The sequence below is a fragment of the Macaca nemestrina genome, chromosome 6 (assembly GCF_043159975.1).
Source record: "Macaca nemestrina isolate mMacNem1 chromosome 6, mMacNem.hap1, whole genome shotgun sequence".
In the NCBI taxonomy this organism is placed as follows: domain Eukaryota; kingdom Metazoa; phylum Chordata; class Mammalia; order Primates; family Cercopithecidae; genus Macaca; species Macaca nemestrina.
In genome coordinates, this window is record NC_092130.1 from 30,239,945 (window position 1) to 30,260,963 (window position 21,019).

Below are 21,019 nucleotides of genomic sequence, written 5' to 3' on the forward strand. Positions count from 1 at the left end.
TGAAGGGAATGCTACTCCATTCTGGGACAGAGGAGCCTTGATATGGACAGGACAGGTGCCAGGCAGGACTAGCAGATGGCACCTTTGCAGGGAGGTGGGCCTCTGTCTATTCTTGGAAACCGTAAACTTGCTGTGGCCAGATATGATCAGAAAAACTAGAACTCGGAGTCCTAGGAGGTACTGGTGAGAATGGCAGTGCTTAGGGTGCAGACTCCACAGCCAGTGGCTGAGAAAGAAGAAGGTCAATCTCAGCCCCACTCCTCTCTGCTTGGTGAGCTTGGGCAAGGCCCCTGGGCTTCAGTGCCTATGTCTCCGAAAACCTCATGGGGTTGTAGGGAAAATGAAGTCATATAGTAAAGCACTTAGCACAGATTAAGAACTTGGCATAGTAATAAAATGCTCAATAAATCTTAGCTACATTATTATTATTACTACTAGGCAAGCACATTTGAGTCAATCTGGAAACAGCCTCTAGATGAGACAACACACACAAAACGGTTTAGCTGCCTGGTTTTTTCACTGGGAAGAAAAAGACAGGACTATGCATTCAACCCTTAATATGTCTAGTGGTCCAGTCAAAGTACACCAAAGCTGTTCTCTACAGGTTCTGCACCTGCCTGATCAGTGAACACATGAGATGCAAGTCCAGTAAGCACCTGAAGGTCAGCTCATGTCCCAGGCTCTTGTTTACTATGGTAGAGTTCCGAGATGGAAACCTTACACTCCAATGCAACTACTGGCATACCCAAGGGGCAGTCCCTGCCTGTGAGTGTAGACCAGACCTCATGGCATGATCACAGGGAAAAGTAATCTAAGGGATTTTTTTTAAACCCTAAAGAAGGTTAAGGAAGATTTCCTACTATTCTGTTTGCTACGAGTTTTATCATAAATACGGGTGTAGAATCACACTAGAAAACCTTTTTTTTCCCCCATACATTTAATGAAATTATCATATAGGGTTTCTCCTTTAATCAGTTAAGTAGTGAATTACATTAACATATTTTCTACTGTTGAAACAACCTTGCTTTCTTGTGATAAACTTTGTCTTGATGCATTATTTTATTCATTAGATCTGATTTGCTATTATTTTATTCAGACTTTCATTTATGTTCATGAGTACACTCAGCCCCAGTTTCTTCTCTTACATCAAATGTCTGATTTTGTTTCCAAAGTTATACAACCTTATATGAGTTGGGGAAATATATCCACTTTTGTTATTTGCCTATGTTTGGAATAACATTTCTTGGATATTTGTTATAATTAATCTATGAAGCCATCTGAATTTGGTGTTATTATTGTGTGAAAATTTTTCAGTTCAGAACCTAAGTCGGCTCAGGTCACTCTTTTCCTCCAACCCCTTCAGTGGCTCTCCCATTTCACTCTGTGTAAGTCCTTAAAACAGCCCACGTTACCCTACATAGCGTCGGCCTCTTGCACCGTCTGGACCTCATATACCCCACCACTCCCTCCCTCCCTCCCACACTCTGAGCTACACCACCGGTCTCCTTGCTGGTCTTCAATCATGCCCAGCGAGCCCACCTCAGACCCTGTTCTTTCTGTTCCCTCTGCCTGGAATATTCCTCCACAAAGCCACATGGGTTTCAGATCTCTACTCAAATGCTACTGTATCAGACAGGCCTTCCCCACTGACTGCCCTCTATAAAATACAAATGCCCTTTCCCATGACACTGCTCTCTCTTCCTTACCCAGCTTTACTGTGCTTCATAGCACTCACTACTCCTGGACAGATATTTGTTTCCTGTGTCCCCCAAACCAGAAAGTGAGCTCCATGAGGACAGAAACTTTGTTTTGTGTTTTTTTTTTTTTTAACTACTATCTCTCAGGTGTCTAAAACATGCATTTATATGTTCAATATATTTATTATATATATTTTTTGCTACTTACTCACTGGATACACTTTTCAAGTGAGTAACTGAATAAATAAATGCCTCTATTTCCATCTGGTATTCCCTAAATGAAATCTTGGGCTGTGGGAGGAGAAAGTCACTTGCCTCACCTAGACAGGACTGGCGCTGTCCACCCGCTGAGGACATCATGTAGGAAGGGAACTGCCAAAATGAGAGAATTCCGCAGGTCCCTCATGGTGGCTAAGAGGCACTTACCTCCACGCTCTTCAATGCCAGCACATTCTCTTCACTCCTCTGGGCCAGTTCCACTTTGGGGGCCACACCACAGATGCCACAGATCATGTCATTGTAGTCTCGGACAGTGAGGCACTCAAAGGCCCAATAGCCATTGCACAGCAGCTCCTGCAGCTGGCTCAGCTCCTCCGAGGTCAGAGTCTTCTCTGGAAGAAGAGCAAGCACACTGAGAAGGGCACAGAAAAAAAGACACTGAAGCCACTAGGGATAAGCCAGTGGGTAGCAAGTAGAGCAATTCTGCCAGACTGATTCACCTCAAAGAACACTCCAGTGTACTAACTACCCTGAGGGTCAGGGATCTGGCCTGCAAGTGCTCAGGTGGCAACCCAAAGGGCAATTCCCACTGGAGTGATAGCTGCCTTGTACTAAGTACTAGATGCTGTGCTGAAAGATTTGAATATGTTATCTCATCAAATCTCACACGAATTTAATTATTTATGAACCAGGAGCTACTATCCTCATTTTATAGCTGGAGAAACAGAGGCACAAGAATAACTTGCTCAAAATCAAACTGCAACTAAGCGGCAGAGCCAAGACTGAAACACAGGCCCATGTAACTCCAGCACCTTTGCTCTACTCCATCTGTTCTCACAGCAGGTAAGGTAGAGGGGTACTGGAGCCTATAGGAGAGGGACGGGAAAAGCACAAATAGGAGTAAAGAGGGCATGGAGGAAAAAAATTCTAGACAGAAAGGACGGTTCTCACTCTCAGGTCTTGGCATGAGCCTTGAGACTGGAAGCAGACATCCAGGAGCTGTGGTCAGAATGAGTCTAACATGCAATGGGGCCAAGTCGCCCTATGACCAAAGGAGGTACTTGTGGAAGTCACTGGTAAACTCTTGCTAAGGGTCCCTGGATGCACAGAAAGACTCATGCTTTCCAAAATTAGTTTGGCATTTGTAAAATTCAAAAGGAAGAGTGTATTCAGAAGTTAAGAATGTCTCCTTTTCAAAATAATCAGACTCTTCTTCAAAACAAGTCTTTTAACCAAAGACGATCACTGAAAATTCCCAGGGAGCTTAGGATTAACCTTGAGAAAGGGAAGAAAACAACTTTTACCTGTCTGCTCCTGCACTGACTTCAGAACAACACTGACAGACACTCTGGGGTCCTCTCCGAGCTTGATCTGGTTTCTGATTGCAAAAAGCAAGTCCAGGCTTACCAGCAGCTTGTTCCCCACATTAAAGAGACCTGCAGGTTAAGAAGAGGCAACAAGGAAATTAACGTATCATACACAATGGCAAAAAATAGAATACACACCAGCAGGATGTGGTGGCGCGCGCCTGTAGTTGCAGGCACTTGGGAGGATGAGGCGGGAGGATCGCTTGAGCCCAGGAGTTGTAGACCAGCTTGGGTAACACAGTGAGAGACTCCATCTCAAAAAAACAAAACAGGCCAGGTATGGCCTGTAATCTCATGCCTGTAGTCTCAGCACTTTGGGAGGCCAAGGTGGGAGGACTGCTTGAGCCCAGGAGTTCATGACCAGCCTGGGCAACATAGAAAAGCCCCATCTCTATTTTATTCAAGTTATATATTTTAAAAGGGGAAAACAAAAACCTCACAACTAAATGCCCATCAATAGAGAAAGGTTAATTAAATTGTGATGCATTCATAAAATTGAAAGCATTAAAAAGAATAAAGTATTCCAACATGGAATCCATTTTTTTAAAAAGAAATGGATCTACCTGTTCTGACACAAAGCTGCCTACAATACATCATTAAACAACAACAACAGAATGAAATAGTACATATAGTAGATCCTTTTTCCCCCCAGTAAAAAAAAAGAAACACTTTCCTCCCACCCAGCTCAGTCCTTAGGACCAAAGGTCCTTTACCCCTCACACAACTGCACCTGCGGAAAGGCCAGGAGCATCCTTTAGATCACTAATGTGTAAGGGGTGTAACAAAGGCTATGAAATCACTCCAACACCAAATCCTGAAATGAATGAATCTGAGGAGTTTAAGTGCAGTCAATTTAAGACAAATAAAAGTGGGTGATTTTGTATGTGCACAAAATATAATGCACTAATTTGCACAAAAGCAAATTTTGGAATACGTGTTCCCAGTGAAGAAGGGTATGGAGAAGTACAAAGGCTGAAACCATAAGAGAGAGCAAAGCTCTGGTCCCATAAATTTTTTTTTAAAAAAGCAAAAGAGGCCGGGCGCGGTGGCTCAAGCCTGTAATCCCAGCACTTTGGGAGGCCGAGACAGGTGGATCACGAGGTCAGGAGATCGAGACCATCCTGGCTAACATGGTGAAACCCCGTCTCTACTAAAAAAAATACAAAAAACTAGCCGGGTGAGGTGGCGGGCGCCTGTAGTCCCAGCTACTCGGGAGGCTGAGGCAGGAGAATGGCGTAAACCCGGGAGGCGGAGCTTGCAGTGAGCTGAGATCCGGCCACTGCACTCCAGCCTGGGCGACAGAGCGAGACTCCGTCTCAAAAAAAAAAAAAAACAACAAAAAAAAAACAAAATAAAAAAGCAAAAGAGTCATGATGCCCCTAGAAATCACCAAGTACAAATGTAAAAGACAACTGATACCACATTCTGACAGGCTAGAGGTAAAACTGAATAAACAGAGTGATAAACTCAGAGAAAACTGTCAAGAAAAGCCCAAAAGAAGAATGAAAACACTCACAAAAGAAATTTACTATAGAAAAAAACTCATAAAGGATCATAAAAAGGACATATAGTCTACCTAGCACAAAGAAATACAACAAATTAACAAGTTATATACAAATTTTTACCTATAAAATTGATAAACTTAAAAAAATTATAATACTCATCTACAAAAACAAAGTCAACAGACAAACTTAATTGTATTTCTATACTAGCAATGAATAGCTGGAAACTGAACCATGTCATTTAGGACTGAAAAAAAAAAGTAAAATACTTACATGTAAGTCTAACAAAATATGTGCAAGACCTATATGCTGAAACTAGAAAAACTGATAACCTATTAAAATGGAGAGAAAGACTATGGACTGGAAGATTCAACATTTTTAGGCATGTCAAAATTTCCCAAATTGATATGTACAGATTGAACACAATCTAATTAAAATTCAAGCAGGACTTTGCAGATACTGACAAGCTGACTCTACAATTTATATGGAGACATACGTATTAGAATGGCTGAAAAACAAAAACAGATAATGCTGAGTGTCGGCATGCAGAGCAAACTGTAACTTTTACCTACTGTGGGAAGGAATGCAAAATGGTACAGCCACTTTGGTAATGCTGTTTTCTTATAAAATTAAACACACACTTACCATATGACCCAGCAATCTGATTCTTAGGTATTTACCCAAGAGAAATGAAGACTTAGGTTTCATTTCATATTGGTACACAAATATTTATAGCAGCTCTATTCGTAACTGCCAAACACTGGTAGCAAACCAAATATCCTCCCACGGGGAACAAATAAACAACCTGCTGTACATCGACACAACAGAAAACTACTCCACAATAAAAAGGAACAAACCACTGATAAAGACAACATGGATGACTCTCAAAGGATTAGCTTACTGAAAGAAGCCAGACTTAAAAGGCTACGTGCTATAATTGCTTTTACATGACATTCTGGGAAAGAGAATACTATATGGATAAAGATGAGATCAAACAGTTACCAGAGGTTGGGGGAGGGGGTGGGTTTAAATACAAAGGAACAGTAGAAGAGAATGTTTTGGGTGATAGACCTGTTCTATATATTGATTGTGAAGGCAGTTACACCACTTAGTATATCTGTCAGAAATGACGGAACTGGGAGCAACACACTTAACTACATGTAAATTTTAAAATACATGTTGATTAAACAAATATATAATCCTGAGTACTGGCCTAGATACACTACAGGGTAATAGGCACTCTTGTTAACTGTTGGCAAGAGCATAAAATAGTACAAATTCAATCTAATAATATAAGACATTAAAAACACGAATTCAAAATAAAGCACCATTAAGTTCTAAGACAAAGAGAATACATCACAAATATGCTTTCATCTTTAGCACTCAATTCTACAAACAAAATTTAGGATTCAACCAAAAATGGTGAGTGTTCCATAAATGCCTGATGTTGATGAATAATAGGGTAGGAAAGGGTAAATGTGGGGCAATTCTACTTCTGAGTATTTGTCCAAAAGACAAATTAGGGCTGTACACAAAGACTGAATCACAAAAGTGTAAAATGGAGCACCATATATCCCTTTAAAAATGGTCATGTCCTTCTCTACTTGCTGGCACAGGAAGATGCCCATGAGGTACCCCTAAATTTAAAAAGCACATTCCAAAACAACACCTAGCACAACCGCACTTTTGTTCAAAGAAAGACTATAAACCTATAAATCCTATAATTTCTTATATTCTGCACAGATGAATAAACATTTCTGGAAGATTGAGAACATTGTTAAGTGTTTATCTCATGGCAGTAGGAATGCTCTTGACTTTTTGTTTCCTCTTTTTGTCTGTCTGCATTTTCCAGCCCGTCCACAATGAAGATGTTATTTTAAAGATCCCAGTTAAGAGCTTCAACACTTGAGAGGTAAAAGTCATCTTCTGGGACTAAGACATTTAGGAAGAAGATTCCCCCTTCCTCAGAAACCCTATCTGAGAAGGTCCGGTCCTCAAAGAGCCCAAGGTCTCATCCAAAAAGGCAGTTCCCAAGCCTGATTTTGGATTCTCTGAGGGAAGAGAAGGTTGGCACCCACCTGTGTAGATGTCTATGAAGCTGTGCAGGGCCAGACAATGGGGGTTCAGACACATCTTCACCTGGGCAGTCACTGTCTGCAGACGGCTGGCTGTCAGCAGCCAGCACTCCTGGGGCCCAGCCAGGGAGCTAGTACCAGAAACATCACCAACAAAAAAAAAAGAAGGGAAAGAGACTTCCTTATGTTGTTGCAAGGCTCAGTGATCAATGGCAAATTCTCATTTGCTGGAGCTTAGGATTTTCTAGGTTTTCTGGTAGGTATTTCCGCTTTGTTGGAATCTGTGGAATCGTCCCCTACAATTAATGTAACTCTGAATTTATTACACAATTTAACCAATCCCAATGAACTCCCATACCTAAACACTGTGTGGGGCAGTCCAGATGTAAACTAAATCCTAAGCTGGTGATAAATTTCAGGCATTTCAACAGAAATGAGAATTACCAATTATCACTTTACTTTTAGCAATCAGAAAGGTAAAGGAAGCCTAGCAACGGCAGAGAATAACATCTTCACAGTTACAGCTTTAATATAAGTCTTCTGAAGAGAGGAGCAATATGAACCAACTGGGATGGGGCAGCTAGGGGCAGAGTTAAGGGGTGCTTACTTTTGTCCCCCTTTGAATAATGGGCTGCTACAGAGAAGGCACTGCGTGGACGGAGACTCATAATAATTCGACCAAGAGGTTTGCTCGATGGTGACTGTCTCCTCACTCACGTTGGACAAGATAAGTCGAGAGCTGTTGAGTTCATGAATCAAGGCGAAGACCTCAGCCAGCTCTGACTCATTCTCAGGAATCTGCAGGACTTTGCGCAGCAGCTGCAGTGTGGACTGGCGCTGGATCTCCCTCTGGGCTGTGCTCAGGGGCTCTGTGGCATTCAGTACATCTGGGAGTGGTGAGCTCACCTCCTGAGAAGAGAGTGGATTGATCACCAAGCACTCAGAGCAGAAAGAGCCAGCTTCAGGCTAAAATAATAAAAGACTGGGAGCAGCAGACAGATAGGGTCCATGACTGATAGGTGGGAAACCTAGGTTCCTAACCAGCTCAGCTAATAACTCACTGTGTGACTAAAGGCTGGTTATTTTTCTCTGTGGGGCTCAGTTTCTCTATAGGTTGAGCACCCAAATCCAAAATGCTCTGAAATCTGAAACTTTTTGATCACTGAGACAACATTCAAGGGATATGCTCATTAGACATCTCAGATTTCGAATTACTGGATTAGGGATGTTCAAGCAGTATGTATTCTGCAAATATTGCAAATAATGAAATAATTCAAAAACACTTCTGGTATTAAGGACTTCAGATAAGGGATATTCAACCTGCATCAGTAAACGAAAGGATTATATACAACTCTTGGTAATGGATTCAACACTTAGCTCTCATTCATCAGGTATGGGGTTTAGAGGATAACAGACCCAGGTTTCAGTTCTGGATATGCCACTTAACAGCTGTATGTGTGGGACCCAAGGCAATTTACTTAATCTTTCTGGGTCTCAATTTCCTCATCTGTGAAATGACACATGAAAATAGTAATCTAGAGCTATTACACAGTTTAAATAAGACATTATAAGTAAAGCACTTAGCACACAATGCCTATGGTGCAATGAAGGCTCTATGAATGATAGTTTTGATATATAAACAAGTATCTGCACTGCTTAAAGTTATCCGTCTTTAATTCTCAGTGGCTTCTGGGTACAAGGTAATTTTATATACCAGTCAGAGGCTTCCAGGAACAATGTTCTGAAATACTCATTAAAAATAGGTCTTTCTCAAGCAGGTCTCTCTTCAATGGAGCTCCTCCCTGATCCTTTTTGCCAAGGCAGCATAAATCACTCCCCTCTTTGTGTTCTCTGAGTGCACCCCTTGACTGCAGAATTCATCATTTGATAGCTGCTAAACCACTGCCCTCCCCGCTTCAGTAAGGGTGGAATTCTGCTTATTTACTGATTCCCAACCAGCATGATGCCTGAGACACACACAAGATACTGATTCATATCTGATGGACACATTATACATGGTTCTGTAGAAGTTAAATGCTTAATGCTATAGTCTGGATGTTTACCCTCTCCAAATCTCATGCTGAAACGTGAACCCAATATTGGAGGCAGGTCCTAAAGGGAGATATTTGGGTCAGGGGGACAGATCCCTCATGAGTAGATTAACGTGGGGCAGGGGCAAGGGAGGTGGTGAATGAGTTTTGCCTCCTCTTTCTGTATGTGATCTCTGTGCATGCCGGCTCCCCTTGCCTTCCTCCACGAGTGGAAGCAGTCTGAGGCCCTCATCAGAAAAAGATGTTGCTGCTATGCTTCTTGTATAGACTGCCATATTATGAGCCACATAAACTTCTTTTCTTTATAAATTGCCTAGCCTCAGGTATTCTTTTACAGCAACACAAAACAGACTAGGACACTTAATAACAAGGAGCTTTTTATTAACTCTGCATACCTATGACAATTTTCGTTTGTAATAGTTTGGTTATCTTTCTCTCCCACTAGACTGTAAGCTTCTCAAGGAAAAGGGCCACGTCCTATTCATCTCTGAAAGCCTGGCCCATAGCAGGCATTCAATATATGCTGGCTGAGAGAATTAATTAATTAATGGCTACAGAAGAGCTGACTAACAGTAGAATGAGCTGCCCCGAGAGGCTGTGTGTTCTCAGTCATGACTATGAAACCATAGCTGGAGACCACTTGGCAGGAATACTGTCCTGTGACTCTAGCCAGAGATGAAGAACAGAAAGGACTGAAGACCATTCCAGCTCAGAGATGTGAAAACATTTGGCCACCAGGGACTCCAAATGACAACACACAAGAAGGTACCTGTGGTTCTCACCAGTGCTTTATTTTGTGGAAAGCAATAATTACATTGTATTTCTCCAAACTTTAGGAGATTGGAAAGTGATGGAGGGTCTGCAGAGGTGAGTCCTGGGGGTGGGCAGCTCTCAGTTAACCAAATACAGAGGGATATAAGTTTTAAGAGTGGGATCTGAAATTGGCAAGAGGTCCCTAGATAATTTCCTATGTCACTTGAAAAGTTAAGTCACTTCATCATCCTAGATCTAGAGATTAACATCCACTTCCACTGCAAACCGCACAAATAGCTAAAATGAACTGGAAGAAGAAAGGAATGCTCAGAGCTTCTACCTACACAGAACTCAATTCTATCTCCTAATTACAGATAGACACACTTTGTATATATAAGCTCCAGGGTTAGAAGGTGCAGGAAGAATAGACATACCTGGCCTAGGAGAGATTGTGGTCTCATAGGGAGTTAAGAAAAGCAGTCAATATGGGGTGTGATCAGTGCTATGGCAAGAGGAGCACATTAAAACTCATTGAAAATCTGGGAAGAAAGCTTACTTCCAGCAGTAGGCATCCAGTGGAGCAAGAGAATCTGATGAAAGCTACGGACCCATTTTGCATGAAATTTCAGGGATTTATAAACTCCTTGAAGCTCAATTCTCAGTCTTCTCTAAGGCTCCTGGCTCTGACAGTAAAATGCCCAGATCTAATCTACCTTGCCCACCTTATTTTACCAATGGAGAAACAAAGCTCGGGAGAGGGAAGCTTCCAACTCAGGGTCACTCCCAGCCCCAGTGTTTTTCCCACCAAGTCATTAGTGCCCACATACTTTGGTTCCACTTTCCTTTCTCACATTTTCACTCACACTTATCCTTAAGTATGGCATGCCTTCCCCTTCCATCCAAAACCTGCCTGTCTTTCAAGGTCCAGACTTGATCTGGAGTGACCAGGCTCCATCTCAGGTCCTGACCTGTTTGTTCTATGTGCAATCCCTTCTTTCCCCAAGGCAGATCAGTGACATTTCTCTTCTTACCCTTATTTTAGTCATTCCATTTGCTGCCTCAAGTGCAATTGTTTTCTGTTCACTTTAAAAAACTCATACGGAAATTCTGAGGACCTCTGAAAATGCCCGTTTTTCCTGGTAATAGTAATAATAGCAGCCCTAAGGAGCCAAGTGGAATGTATTTTACTATCCAAGTAGTTTGGCCCAACTTGAGAGAGGAGGTTTGCCTAGACTGCTAGAAATAAAGCTTTGATTAGCTAAAAGCTTTCCAAGGAACCTGAGAAAGCAGTGGTGCCCTAATCTACAAAGTCTTAGCTTTGGCATTCTCTATTTACCAAAACAGTAAATCAACTTACAGGTCTAGTATCAGGCCTCAGAGGTAAGAGGATGCAACCCTTTCATCCCTCTCCTTTGACTCCTACTTAAGGCCTGTGCTATATCATTCTCTTCAGTGAATGAACTCTTGGTTCTCAGAGATCAAGGTACCTAATCAACCCCTTCACCCTGGCAATGGGGACAAGGAGGCTCAGAGAAAAGGCGGCACTTGCTCAGGTTCAGAACCCACAATCTGGTTCCAGTTTGGATGCTCTAACTACCACCATGTACTTTAAAAATCCTCTTATTTCTACTAAGACAGGTTCACTAACAGAGCCCAGAACAGGCCAGGGGATGTGTTTGGGGAAAGAACTCACGATAGCCTTGGTGTTTTTCTCAGTCCGGTCTTTGGCAAGGTTAAAACCACAGCTGGGACAAATCCGAGGTTTGTGCCTGTTGGTGTAGACATAGCTACAAGAGGGATTCTTGCACTTTCCCCGGCCTCTTGATGTAGCCAGGCCCAAATCCTAAAAAGTAAGACCAATGTTCAATTCTACAAAAATTAAGTTAAACCTGGGCAGAGCCTAGAACCAGAATGAGCAGCTGCCAGTAAATCAGAGAAGAGAGTGGCAACTGCAAACCAGATTCAGCCTAACTTCAAGAGCCTTAACCTTTTTTCTGCAGTTAACCCTTTTACTTTTAATATAGGCTGTAAATTTTTGGCAAATCCAGTCCAGTCCTTCCCTATCTGTGAAACAAGAGAGTAGACTCTCAATGGTAAGAAACTCAAATGCCTTCAGGGTCCAGGCAGTTGGTGGAGTGAAGCAGGTCTGTTTAAACAAAGAGGGCTAGAGACTGGTGAACTAAAGAGTTCAAGTCCTGCCTGAAGACAAACTGTGACTTATGGACTATTAAAGCTTAAAGCTCTAGCATCTAAGCTCCTATGACAAGTTACTAACTAATCAGCAGAAGGGAGGGTCTACTTAGGGGTAGTTCCCCCTAAATGGTAAATCTAGTTGCCTCTGTAGCCAAACGGAATGGAGAGTAAAGGCATGGAGAAGGGAGTGATTATATTCAGGTCACGGGAAAAAGAAATCTGAGCACATTTCCAGGATAAGAGACACATTCTCCTTAGGGATCCGGTCAGACCAGACATTAACCCATCATACCGTGCTGTCTTGTTTGCTACTGAATCCCCAGCACAGAGCTTGGCACAGAATATGTGCTCAATAAATATTTTTTGAACAAATGAATGACCCTTTCTGAACCTGTTTGCCATTATGAGGCCAGAATTTTTAAAAATCTAGCTGTTCTCTCAAAATCTGTTCATCTTAATCAAATCAGCTCGAGAAACTGCCAAAAGACATCTGGCTGGTTGATACTTTAAGCATCAACAGAATTAGAGAATATTGAGAGTGATAGATGCCCCAAAGATGTCCAAACCAATGCAGCATTTTACAGACAGTGAAACTGAGGACCACAGAAGGAAAGAATCTTGCCCAGGGGCATGCGGCATGCTAGCAGCAGAGCCAGAACTCCTTTTGGACCAGGTCTCTCAGCTGTCTAGCATTTATTTCCCTGCTCTATGCTGCCTGCCCTACAAAAGGGTGATCCCAATGTCACACATTTGTCCATTAGGATGTTAATATGTGTTATGTTAAAAAATAAAGAGAAAACCCCTGTGGGAAACACTAGGCTAAACAAAATAAGTTGCTTTACTAAAGTACTTCTCTATTTTACTTTAAGATAGCAGTGTTGAACTGGACTCTGTTTTAGGGAGAAAAAGGCAATGTCGCCTACATGTAACTGTGGAACACCCTTTCTAAGCTAAAAGGTTCCAAGACTGCTAAATGTTAAATCTGGACGGGATTCTCATCTCTGGCAGCTCTCAATAAAAACACACTAATCTCAGCTGTCCTACACTTTATAAATCTCACCTGGAAAGAGACCAAAACAACCCAGCAGATTTATCCAGTAGCTATCATTTGCATCACGGACGGGATCTTCAGCATTAACAATCTATACCTGACGCTGTTCTCCCTCCCAGCTACAACCACCCTCTCCCCGAGCCTCCTACTGACCTTCAACCACAAAATCAAAACAACTTCCATGTCAACCCACCACCACCTAGCTGCATACTTACCAATGTCACAGTGCAGCTGTACTTATATGGAGGAAACATATCGGGCTTGACCTCCACAACTTTCACCTGAGAAGTCCTGTTGGATGGGCCACTTGGTAGCTATGGATCAGAACAAATTGTTTAGTGCTTTTGAACCTTAGCCAAACTCCTGAGGTCCCATGTCCTGAAACAACTTGAGGGAATGCTTTCCCAGGGAATTTGTAGAGCTATTCTCCAAATGAGCCCTCTGGACTGCCAGCTGGCAGTCACCAGTCCACCAAAGGCTGAGTGTCATGTTCAAGTCCAGGGCTTGCCACAGGCTTCTGTGCAGTTTCTAATACCAGGTTTTAGAAACACCATGAATCAGGTTTGCAACTACTACTGAGTTATAAAAGCACATAATAGCTTTTATACATACAAATACACGGTTGAACAACTTTGCATAGAAAGATGTCTGAAAGATTATTCACTAAAATGTCACAGGGTAAGAGGACAATCATGGTTGTTTCTCCCTCTTTACCACTATCTACAAAATTTTCTTTTTTTTTTTTTTGTAGCAATGTGGGTCTCACTATGTTGCCCAGGCTGGCCTTGAACTGCTGGACTAAAGCAATCCTCCCACTTCAGCCTCCCAAAGTGCTGGGATTAGAGGCATGAGCCTCAAATGTTTTATAAGGAATGTATATTTTACTTATATAGCTAAAAAGAGAAAAGATAAAGCAAACAAAATTAAAATTATTCTATAATAATGAATTTAAGTTGATTTTCAGAGTATTTCATGTACCTGTTTACTGGTTTCAGACTAGTAAAAGAGTTTGTGGCTTTTAACAAATACCCAATGTCACCAATCAAAAGGAAACTATTTACAGAGAAGACAGGGGTTGACCCAAGTAACAGAGTGTACATGAAGGAATCTAGGGGCTGGAAATCTACAAAACTACCGACACTAACCAGATACCTTCCTTCTACACCGCAAGATCACACATACACCCAGAGCTGCCATATCTGTGTGGAAAATAAAATAATTCTCAAAGTAAAAGTAAAAGTAAAAGCCAGTTGATATTCCTGTCAGGGCAAATGTAAAACTGTTAAAGAAAGGAAGTTAACTGACAAAGAACACATGACAAGGAAGATGGCAGACCCGTTTTCCTATTCCAACCTGGTCCATGACACAGTTTGCAAACTACAGGCCACAATCCAATGAGGAGTCATAACATTAATTTAATGGGTTGAAACCAGCATTTTGCAAATACGAATGAGAAAAAAAGTGACTGCATATAGTAAGGGCATTAAACCTTTAGTATATATGTTTACTAGGCAGTAATATAAAAATATGCCTGTTACTGAGAGTCATGATCAAAAGCTTGAAAAATGCTAGCTAAGGACATTTTGATAGATCCTTTTATAGCTCACAAGTATGACGATCTGGTATTCACGCACATGGGTGAGATGTGCCTCCCTCAAACCTCATTATAATGTCAGCACATTACCCATTTGACATGGAAAAAAAAAACCTTGATAATTATTCTAGCTACATACAGCTAAAAACAAACAAACAAACAAACCCCACTAATCCATGGAATCTGGACACCCAGAAAATTTTTAATATCTGTATCACTAAATGAAGCGAAAATATAAGCCACAAACTAGTATGTGGAGTAAGAGCCAAGTTTCTGATTTTTAAAAAATTGTAAAAAATAAACACACACAAATTCAGGAAAAGACCTGAAAGCATATCAGACGGTCATTCTGGGTGGCAGGATCTTAAGGGACTTTTCTTTCTCCTTTACCTGAATTTTCTTTATTTTCTACAATCATGCATTCATTTTTAAAAGGAAGCTAAAGAGACATGACAACTAAATGTTAATATCTGATCCTAGACTGGATCTTAGACTGGAGAAAAAGATGCCATGTAAAGGAACTGTCCTAGAATGGGAGAGGCTTTAAAAATATACAATAAAATAAAAAAGACACTGGGTGAGGTGGCTAATGCCTGTAATCCCAGTACTTTGGGAGGCCAAGAAGGGAGAATCGTTTAAGGCCAGGAGTTTTGAGATCAGCCTGGGCAATACAGCAAGAGACCCCATCTCTACAAAAAAAACATTTAAAAATTAGCTTGGTATGATGGTGCCTGCCTGTGCACCCAGCTACTCAGGAGGCTGAGTCGGGAGGATTCCTTGAGCCTAGCAGTTCGAGGCAGAAGTGAGCTATGATTGCACTACTGCACTCCGGCCTGGGCAACACAGCAAGACCTTGTTTCCGGCGGGGGGGGGGGGGGGAAATATATATATATATAAAAAAAAATAAAAAATTGGGTCTGTGAAAAGAAAATAAATCGTGGGGCCCCCACATCACTAAGCTAAAGGGAAAAGTCAAGCTGGGAACTGCTTAGGGTCAACCTGCCTCCCATTCTATTCAAAGTCACCCTCTGCTCACTGAGATAAATGCATATCTGACTGCCTCCTTTGGAGAGGCTAATCAGAAATTCAGAAGGATGCGACCACTTGTCTTTTATCTACCTACGACCTAGAAGCCCCCTCCCTGCTTTGAGTCTTCCTGCCTTTGCTTCGAGTTGTCCTGCCTTTCCAGACTGAATCAATGTTCATCTTGTGTATGTTGATTGATGTCTCCCTAGAATGTATAAAACCAAACTGCTATGACTACCTTGGGCAGATGTCATCAGGACCTCCCGAGGGTGTGTCCCAGGTGCATGTCCTCAATTTTAGCAAAATAAGCTTTCTAAATTAACTGAGACCTGTCTCAGATTTTCAGGGCTCACAGGTCAAACTGACACAATTTGGAATATGAATGGGAAAGTAAAGGTATGCATCAATGTTTCAGTAAAAGAATATCCCTATTCTAGGCTGGACATGGTGGCTCACGCCTGTAATCCCAGCACTTTAGGAGGCTGAGGTGCGTGGATCACTTGAGGTCAGGAGTCCAGGGCCAGCCCGGCCAACATGGTGAAACCCCATCTCTACCAACAATACAAAAGTTAGCTGGGCATGGTGGTGTGCTCCTGAAATCCCAGCTACTCAGGAGAGGCTGAGGCAGCAAAATCACTTGAACCCAGGAGGTGGAGGCTGCAGTGAGCTAAGATTGTGCCACTGCACTCCAGCCTAGGTGACAGAGCAAGACCCCGCCACCAAAAAAAAAAAAAAAAAAAAAAAAAAAAAGAATATCCCTATTCTTATGAAATACACAAACAAGCATAAAGGCATAACTTACCCTATAATGTGTATTTTACACACATGCACATGTACACACCCACACATGGCGGGGGGAACACACATGAACAAAAAAGATAAAGCAAAATGGGCTAACACATTAACAATAGGTCACTCTAGGTAAAGAGTATATGGGTGTTCTCTGTACTATTTTTATTTTTGCGACTTTTTTCTGTTATAAATTATTTCTAAGTAAAAGGTTTAAAAACATGTATTCACTTTATAAAAAGAAATTACTTAAAAAATAGATAAATCATTCATGTTAACCTCCTCCCAAAGGTCTGCCAACGTGTAAGAATTGGGATCTGCTTTTACCTATAGTTTTGATACATTAAATGGCAGCAGCCAGACCCTCAAACAGCTCCCACTCCGGAAAATGGGTCTTACCTTCACCTCACCAGGGCCAGATGGCTGTTGAATGGGCTGGCCCAGCTGCTTCAGTGTGCTTGGCTTCAGACCACAAGTCCTCACAGAAGGAGTCTTATCTGAGAGAAACACGAGCCAAACTGGTGACTTCAGTGCATTCAGAGTCTCCCCAAGTCTCTATGTCCATTCTCAACCCCCTACTCCTGTCCCTTTCCCATCAGACAGCCCCTCCATCCCAGGTATGCCCCAGCCCTTACCACTCAGGGAAAAGGCCTGCCTGGCCCTGGGCAGTCCCATGCTGTTGCCTCGCCCCACATTAACTGGGGCTGGTAAAATCGCTCTCATGGGTCTTGCTGCAGCCAGTAATGAGGGCTTGCCCCGTGCTCTGCCTTTAAGCTCTGGAGCTCTGGACCCAGGGGTAAGCAGGTCAACTCTGAAAAGAAGAAGAGAAATCTGGAAATTCGGGAACAAAGGGAAGAAAACCAAAGTGCAATCTCTATATAGAGCTTTATTAGAGGATAGTATTGGGGTTCAGCTATCAAGCTTTAGACAGATTGAATTCAAATTCAACCACTAAATAGCTGTGCGGCCCGGGGCAAGTAATTTCATTCTTCTGTTAACTTCCAGTTTCTAACATGTAAAATGGAACGGTAATTACCTATACGTTATGGAGTCACTGCAAAGACAAAGAAGTGTAAAACAATGTCTATAGCAAGTAATGCCAATCGCTATTATAGCTATAACATTTAATCTACCTCTAGTTAGAGCACATACTTATGACAGCAGCTTAGAGACCCTAGAGAACAGAGTCCATGTTTGCTTCATCTTTGCAGCACCAATGTTGAGCACAGGGCCTGCATTGCAGAAGGCCTCAATAAACACTAGCTAAAGTGATTTACATGTCTTAAACAAAAGTTCTAAAGTGCATAGGTTCACCCTTTAAATATACAAAACCATCGCCAAAGTATATTGCCACATTATTTTTTAAAAAAAAAGCAAGATGGGGCCAGGCGCAGTAGCTCACGCCTGTAATCCCAGCACTTTGGGAGGCCGAGGTGGGCAGATCACAAGGTCAGGAGATCAAGACCATCCTGGCTAACAAGGTGAAACCCTGTCTCTACTAAAAATACAAAAAATTAGCCGGGCGTGGTGGCAGGCGCCTGTAGTCCCAGCTACTCAGAAGGCTGAGGCAGGAGAATGGTGTGAACCCAGGAGGCAGAGCTTGCAGTGAAATGAGATGGCACCACTGCACTCCAGCCTGGGCGACAGAGCGAGATTCCATTCCAAAAAAAAAGCAAGATGTATTTGGGAGGCCAAGGCAGGTGGATCACCTGAGCCCAGGAGTTCGAGACCAGTCTGCGCAACATGGCAAAACCCCATCTCTACAAAAAAAATACAAAAATTAGCCAGGTGTGGTAGTGCGTGCCTGTAGTCCCAGCTACTCGAGAGGCTGAGATGGGAAGATCGACTGAGCCCGGGAGGGTGAGGCTTCAGGGAGCTGTGTTCGCGCCACTGCACTCCAGCCTCAATGACGAAGCGAGACCCTGTCTCAAACAATAAAAATAAACATAAAAATAAAAAATAAGATGTAGAAGTATGTTGTGCTATGATTTGTGTTTAAAAAAAAAAAGTAGGAAAAATATATATACATGTACACATACATATTTGTATACAAGGTATACAAGGCATTCTTATTTTTCCAGGAAAAGCCAGCCAAAGTTAAAAGTGGAATTGGCTTCTGGTGTCCACTGTGGGCACAACTGTTACCAGTTGAGAACCACTGATACAAATAAGGGTCTTCAGTTACAAGAACACAACTTCCTCAGGGAAGGGATATATGCAGAATCAATTAAGGAGGAAAAGGGGAGAAAAAGATAGTGACTTCCTCCAACTTACAAGGTACTCGGTTGCATGTTTTATACACAATCTTCAGTTTGTACAGTCAGCCTGTGAGGAAGAGATTTTCTAATACCCAACTCAAGATTTTTCAGAGGAGAGAACTGAGGTCAACAGACATGAAGTGACAACGCCCAAGGTCAAACAGAAGCCAGAAACAGTTGGAACCAGTACTGAGTTCTCTGACCATCAGGCCAGAACTCTTTCTACAGGATGCTTTAATAAAGCTTCTCTTTCCAAATCCAGTATCCAGGACTGGTAACTCACAGTTTTAATACTGCCCAGAGCCTGTGCCAGCAAGACTCTAAACTGCTTTAGGGAGACTGATAAGAAGAGATGTGTAAGTAATCTGACAGCAGTACATGGATAGCAGAGTCCAAGGGGAAGGGACAATCTTTATATATCTCTAGGCCTTGGTTTCTGTATCTCTAAAACAGGAACCACTGCCTGGGCTCTGCTGCCTCTCTAAGGCATGCTGTAAGGACATGGGATAAAACAAACATGGGCATTTCCAAAGCTGTTATTTTAAATACAACTCTATATTATACAAACACACTGACTTACCCTGTAGGTTTTTTAGGAGCAGGGAGTAGACTGGAGGTGCTTGTACCCTCAGATGGTGTTGGTATGTCTGCTCCAGGACTGTCATTGTCAGCTGTCCCCAGAGTGACCTCAGGCTGCACACCACTTCTGACGACTGGTGTCTTAGTGACTGCTGTACCACGGTTCCCAGGAGCTTCCTTAACCAAAACATGGGCATCGGAGATGATCACTTCCTCCCACTCACTCTCCTCACCTACTTCTCTGGGAGGAGCTACATTCAGGAGCTGGCTTACAGCTTCCGAATTCTCCAGAGTCAGTTTGGAGGCATTTTCCTTAGAGGAATTTTGCTCAGTGGTGACAGGTTGCTGATTTCTTTTCACCACAGAGCCTTTGGAAGAGACACCAGAAGCCAATTCCACTTTTACTTTGGCTGGCTTTTCCTAGAAAAATAAGAATACCTTGTATACATAAGGCATTTTACAGTTGATGACATTCACAAACATTCTCTCATTTGATCATTTTAATAACATATGGGCGACAAATAAGGAAACTAAGGTCCATGAAACGAAGAAGTTAACTTAAGGTCTCAAGTGTAAAACTAGCCTGAATCTAAGTCTTCTGGCTACAAGCTCCTTTCACTATAGTATTAAACGCCTTCATCTGAATAAAGCTATTCATCTTCTAATGAATTCTTATTGAAAAGCCTCTCCAGGTTTCATCAACCAAATGTCGGCATTTTTTAGTTTTACATTTAGTTTGACATTATTCAAAGCCTACTTCTCTGTGTCTAGAAAGAGGGTGACATACTGCCATACAGGAACTAAAAGTCCTAAGTTGTTCACCTTGGTGGTCCTTTTATGAGATTCAGTTAATCCCAGTGTGGCCACAACCTCATGTGGACAGATTCAAATTTTCTCACCTCCTTTGGGAAAAATTCTATTTTTTGTTCCAGATTCTTTAAGGTGAGTCTTAAGAATGACTTACACATATGTCACATACTTCGCACTGGATCAAATTAACTCATGCATTATTATCTGCTATAAATACTCAAACTCACTAAAAATGGCAGCCGCTATTTTAGCTAGACCTGGTTTTAAAAAGCCCTTGGTGTCTCAGCTTGTATCCAATTAGCACTGCAGTGGAAATAACAGTATTACATACACACCCACACACTTTAAAAAAATGTTTTTAAATAGTGGTTGTCTCTGGAATAGGTTTCAGAAAGGTTTTCTACCCACCATGCACATCGTGAAGGGCACTGTAAACTAGGAAACATAAAGGCTAGGTTCTATCAAGCTTAGCTCCACTCCTAATTAGTTATGTGGTGTAAGGCAAGCTTCAATTGAATCCTCATTCCCCCTTATGAAATAGCAAAGGGTTGGGCTCTCAGTGTTTGTCAACAGGAGCCAGACAGCATTTTGGGTGACCTAATTATTCAGCGTGGAGGACCTCCCTGCACATTACAGAAGTTTAGTGTCTGTGCCAATGTCTTTAAATTTCAATATGATTTATCTCCCAGTAGCTTACTACCCCCAAACCCCTCAACATTTCTAAAGCCATCTGCACACTGCACTTCTAGTTCAGAACCAGTAACAGCCAGGCGCCATGGCTTATGCCTGTGATCCTAAGTCTTTGGGAAACTGAGGCAAGAGGATCGCCTGAGCCCAGGAGTTCAAGACCAGTTTGGGAAACATGGCAAGACCACATCTCTACAAAAAAAAAAAAAAAAAAAAAATTAGCCAGGCATGGTGGTATGCAGCCTGTGTTCCTGTTTTCCCAGCTACTAGAGAGGCTGAGGTGGCAGGATCACTTGACCCCAGGAGGCTGAGGCTGCAGTGAGCTGTATTCATGCCTGGATGACAGAGCAAGACCCTGTCCCTGTCTG

At 42.2% G+C, this 21,019-nt stretch overlaps 1 protein-coding gene and 1 non-coding gene across 6 annotated transcripts in view; one reads left to right on the forward strand and one right to left on the reverse strand.

Annotated features, from left to right (window-relative positions):
- The window catches only part of LOC105466876 (HMG-box containing 3), a 52,386-nt gene that overhangs the window by 9,037 nt on the left and 22,330 nt on the right, over positions 1-21,019 (reverse strand). For all 5 annotated transcript variants that reach the window (XM_024788217.2, XM_011716021.3, XM_011716022.3 and 2 more), the window contains 9 exons: positions 19,156-19,574; positions 16,953-17,128; positions 16,717-16,814; positions 13,124-13,222; positions 11,358-11,507; positions 7,468-7,769; positions 6,864-6,991; positions 3,221-3,352; positions 2,124-2,308 (listed from right to left, as the gene is read on the reverse strand). In XM_024788217.2, coding sequence (XP_024643985.2) covers positions 2,124-2,308; positions 3,221-3,352; positions 6,864-6,991; positions 7,468-7,769; positions 11,358-11,507; positions 13,124-13,222; positions 16,717-16,814; positions 16,953-17,128; positions 19,156-19,574 — 1,689 coding nt within the window. The remainder of the gene's footprint in view (positions 1-2,123; positions 2,309-3,220; positions 3,353-6,863; positions 6,992-7,467; positions 7,770-11,357; positions 11,508-13,123; positions 13,223-16,716; positions 16,815-16,952; positions 17,129-19,155; positions 19,575-21,019) is intronic.
- LOC112424146 (small nucleolar RNA U13) lies at positions 14,499-14,602 on the forward strand. Its single transcript, XR_003014817.1, has one exon. It is a non-coding gene; the product is annotated as a small nucleolar RNA U13 (small nucleolar RNA).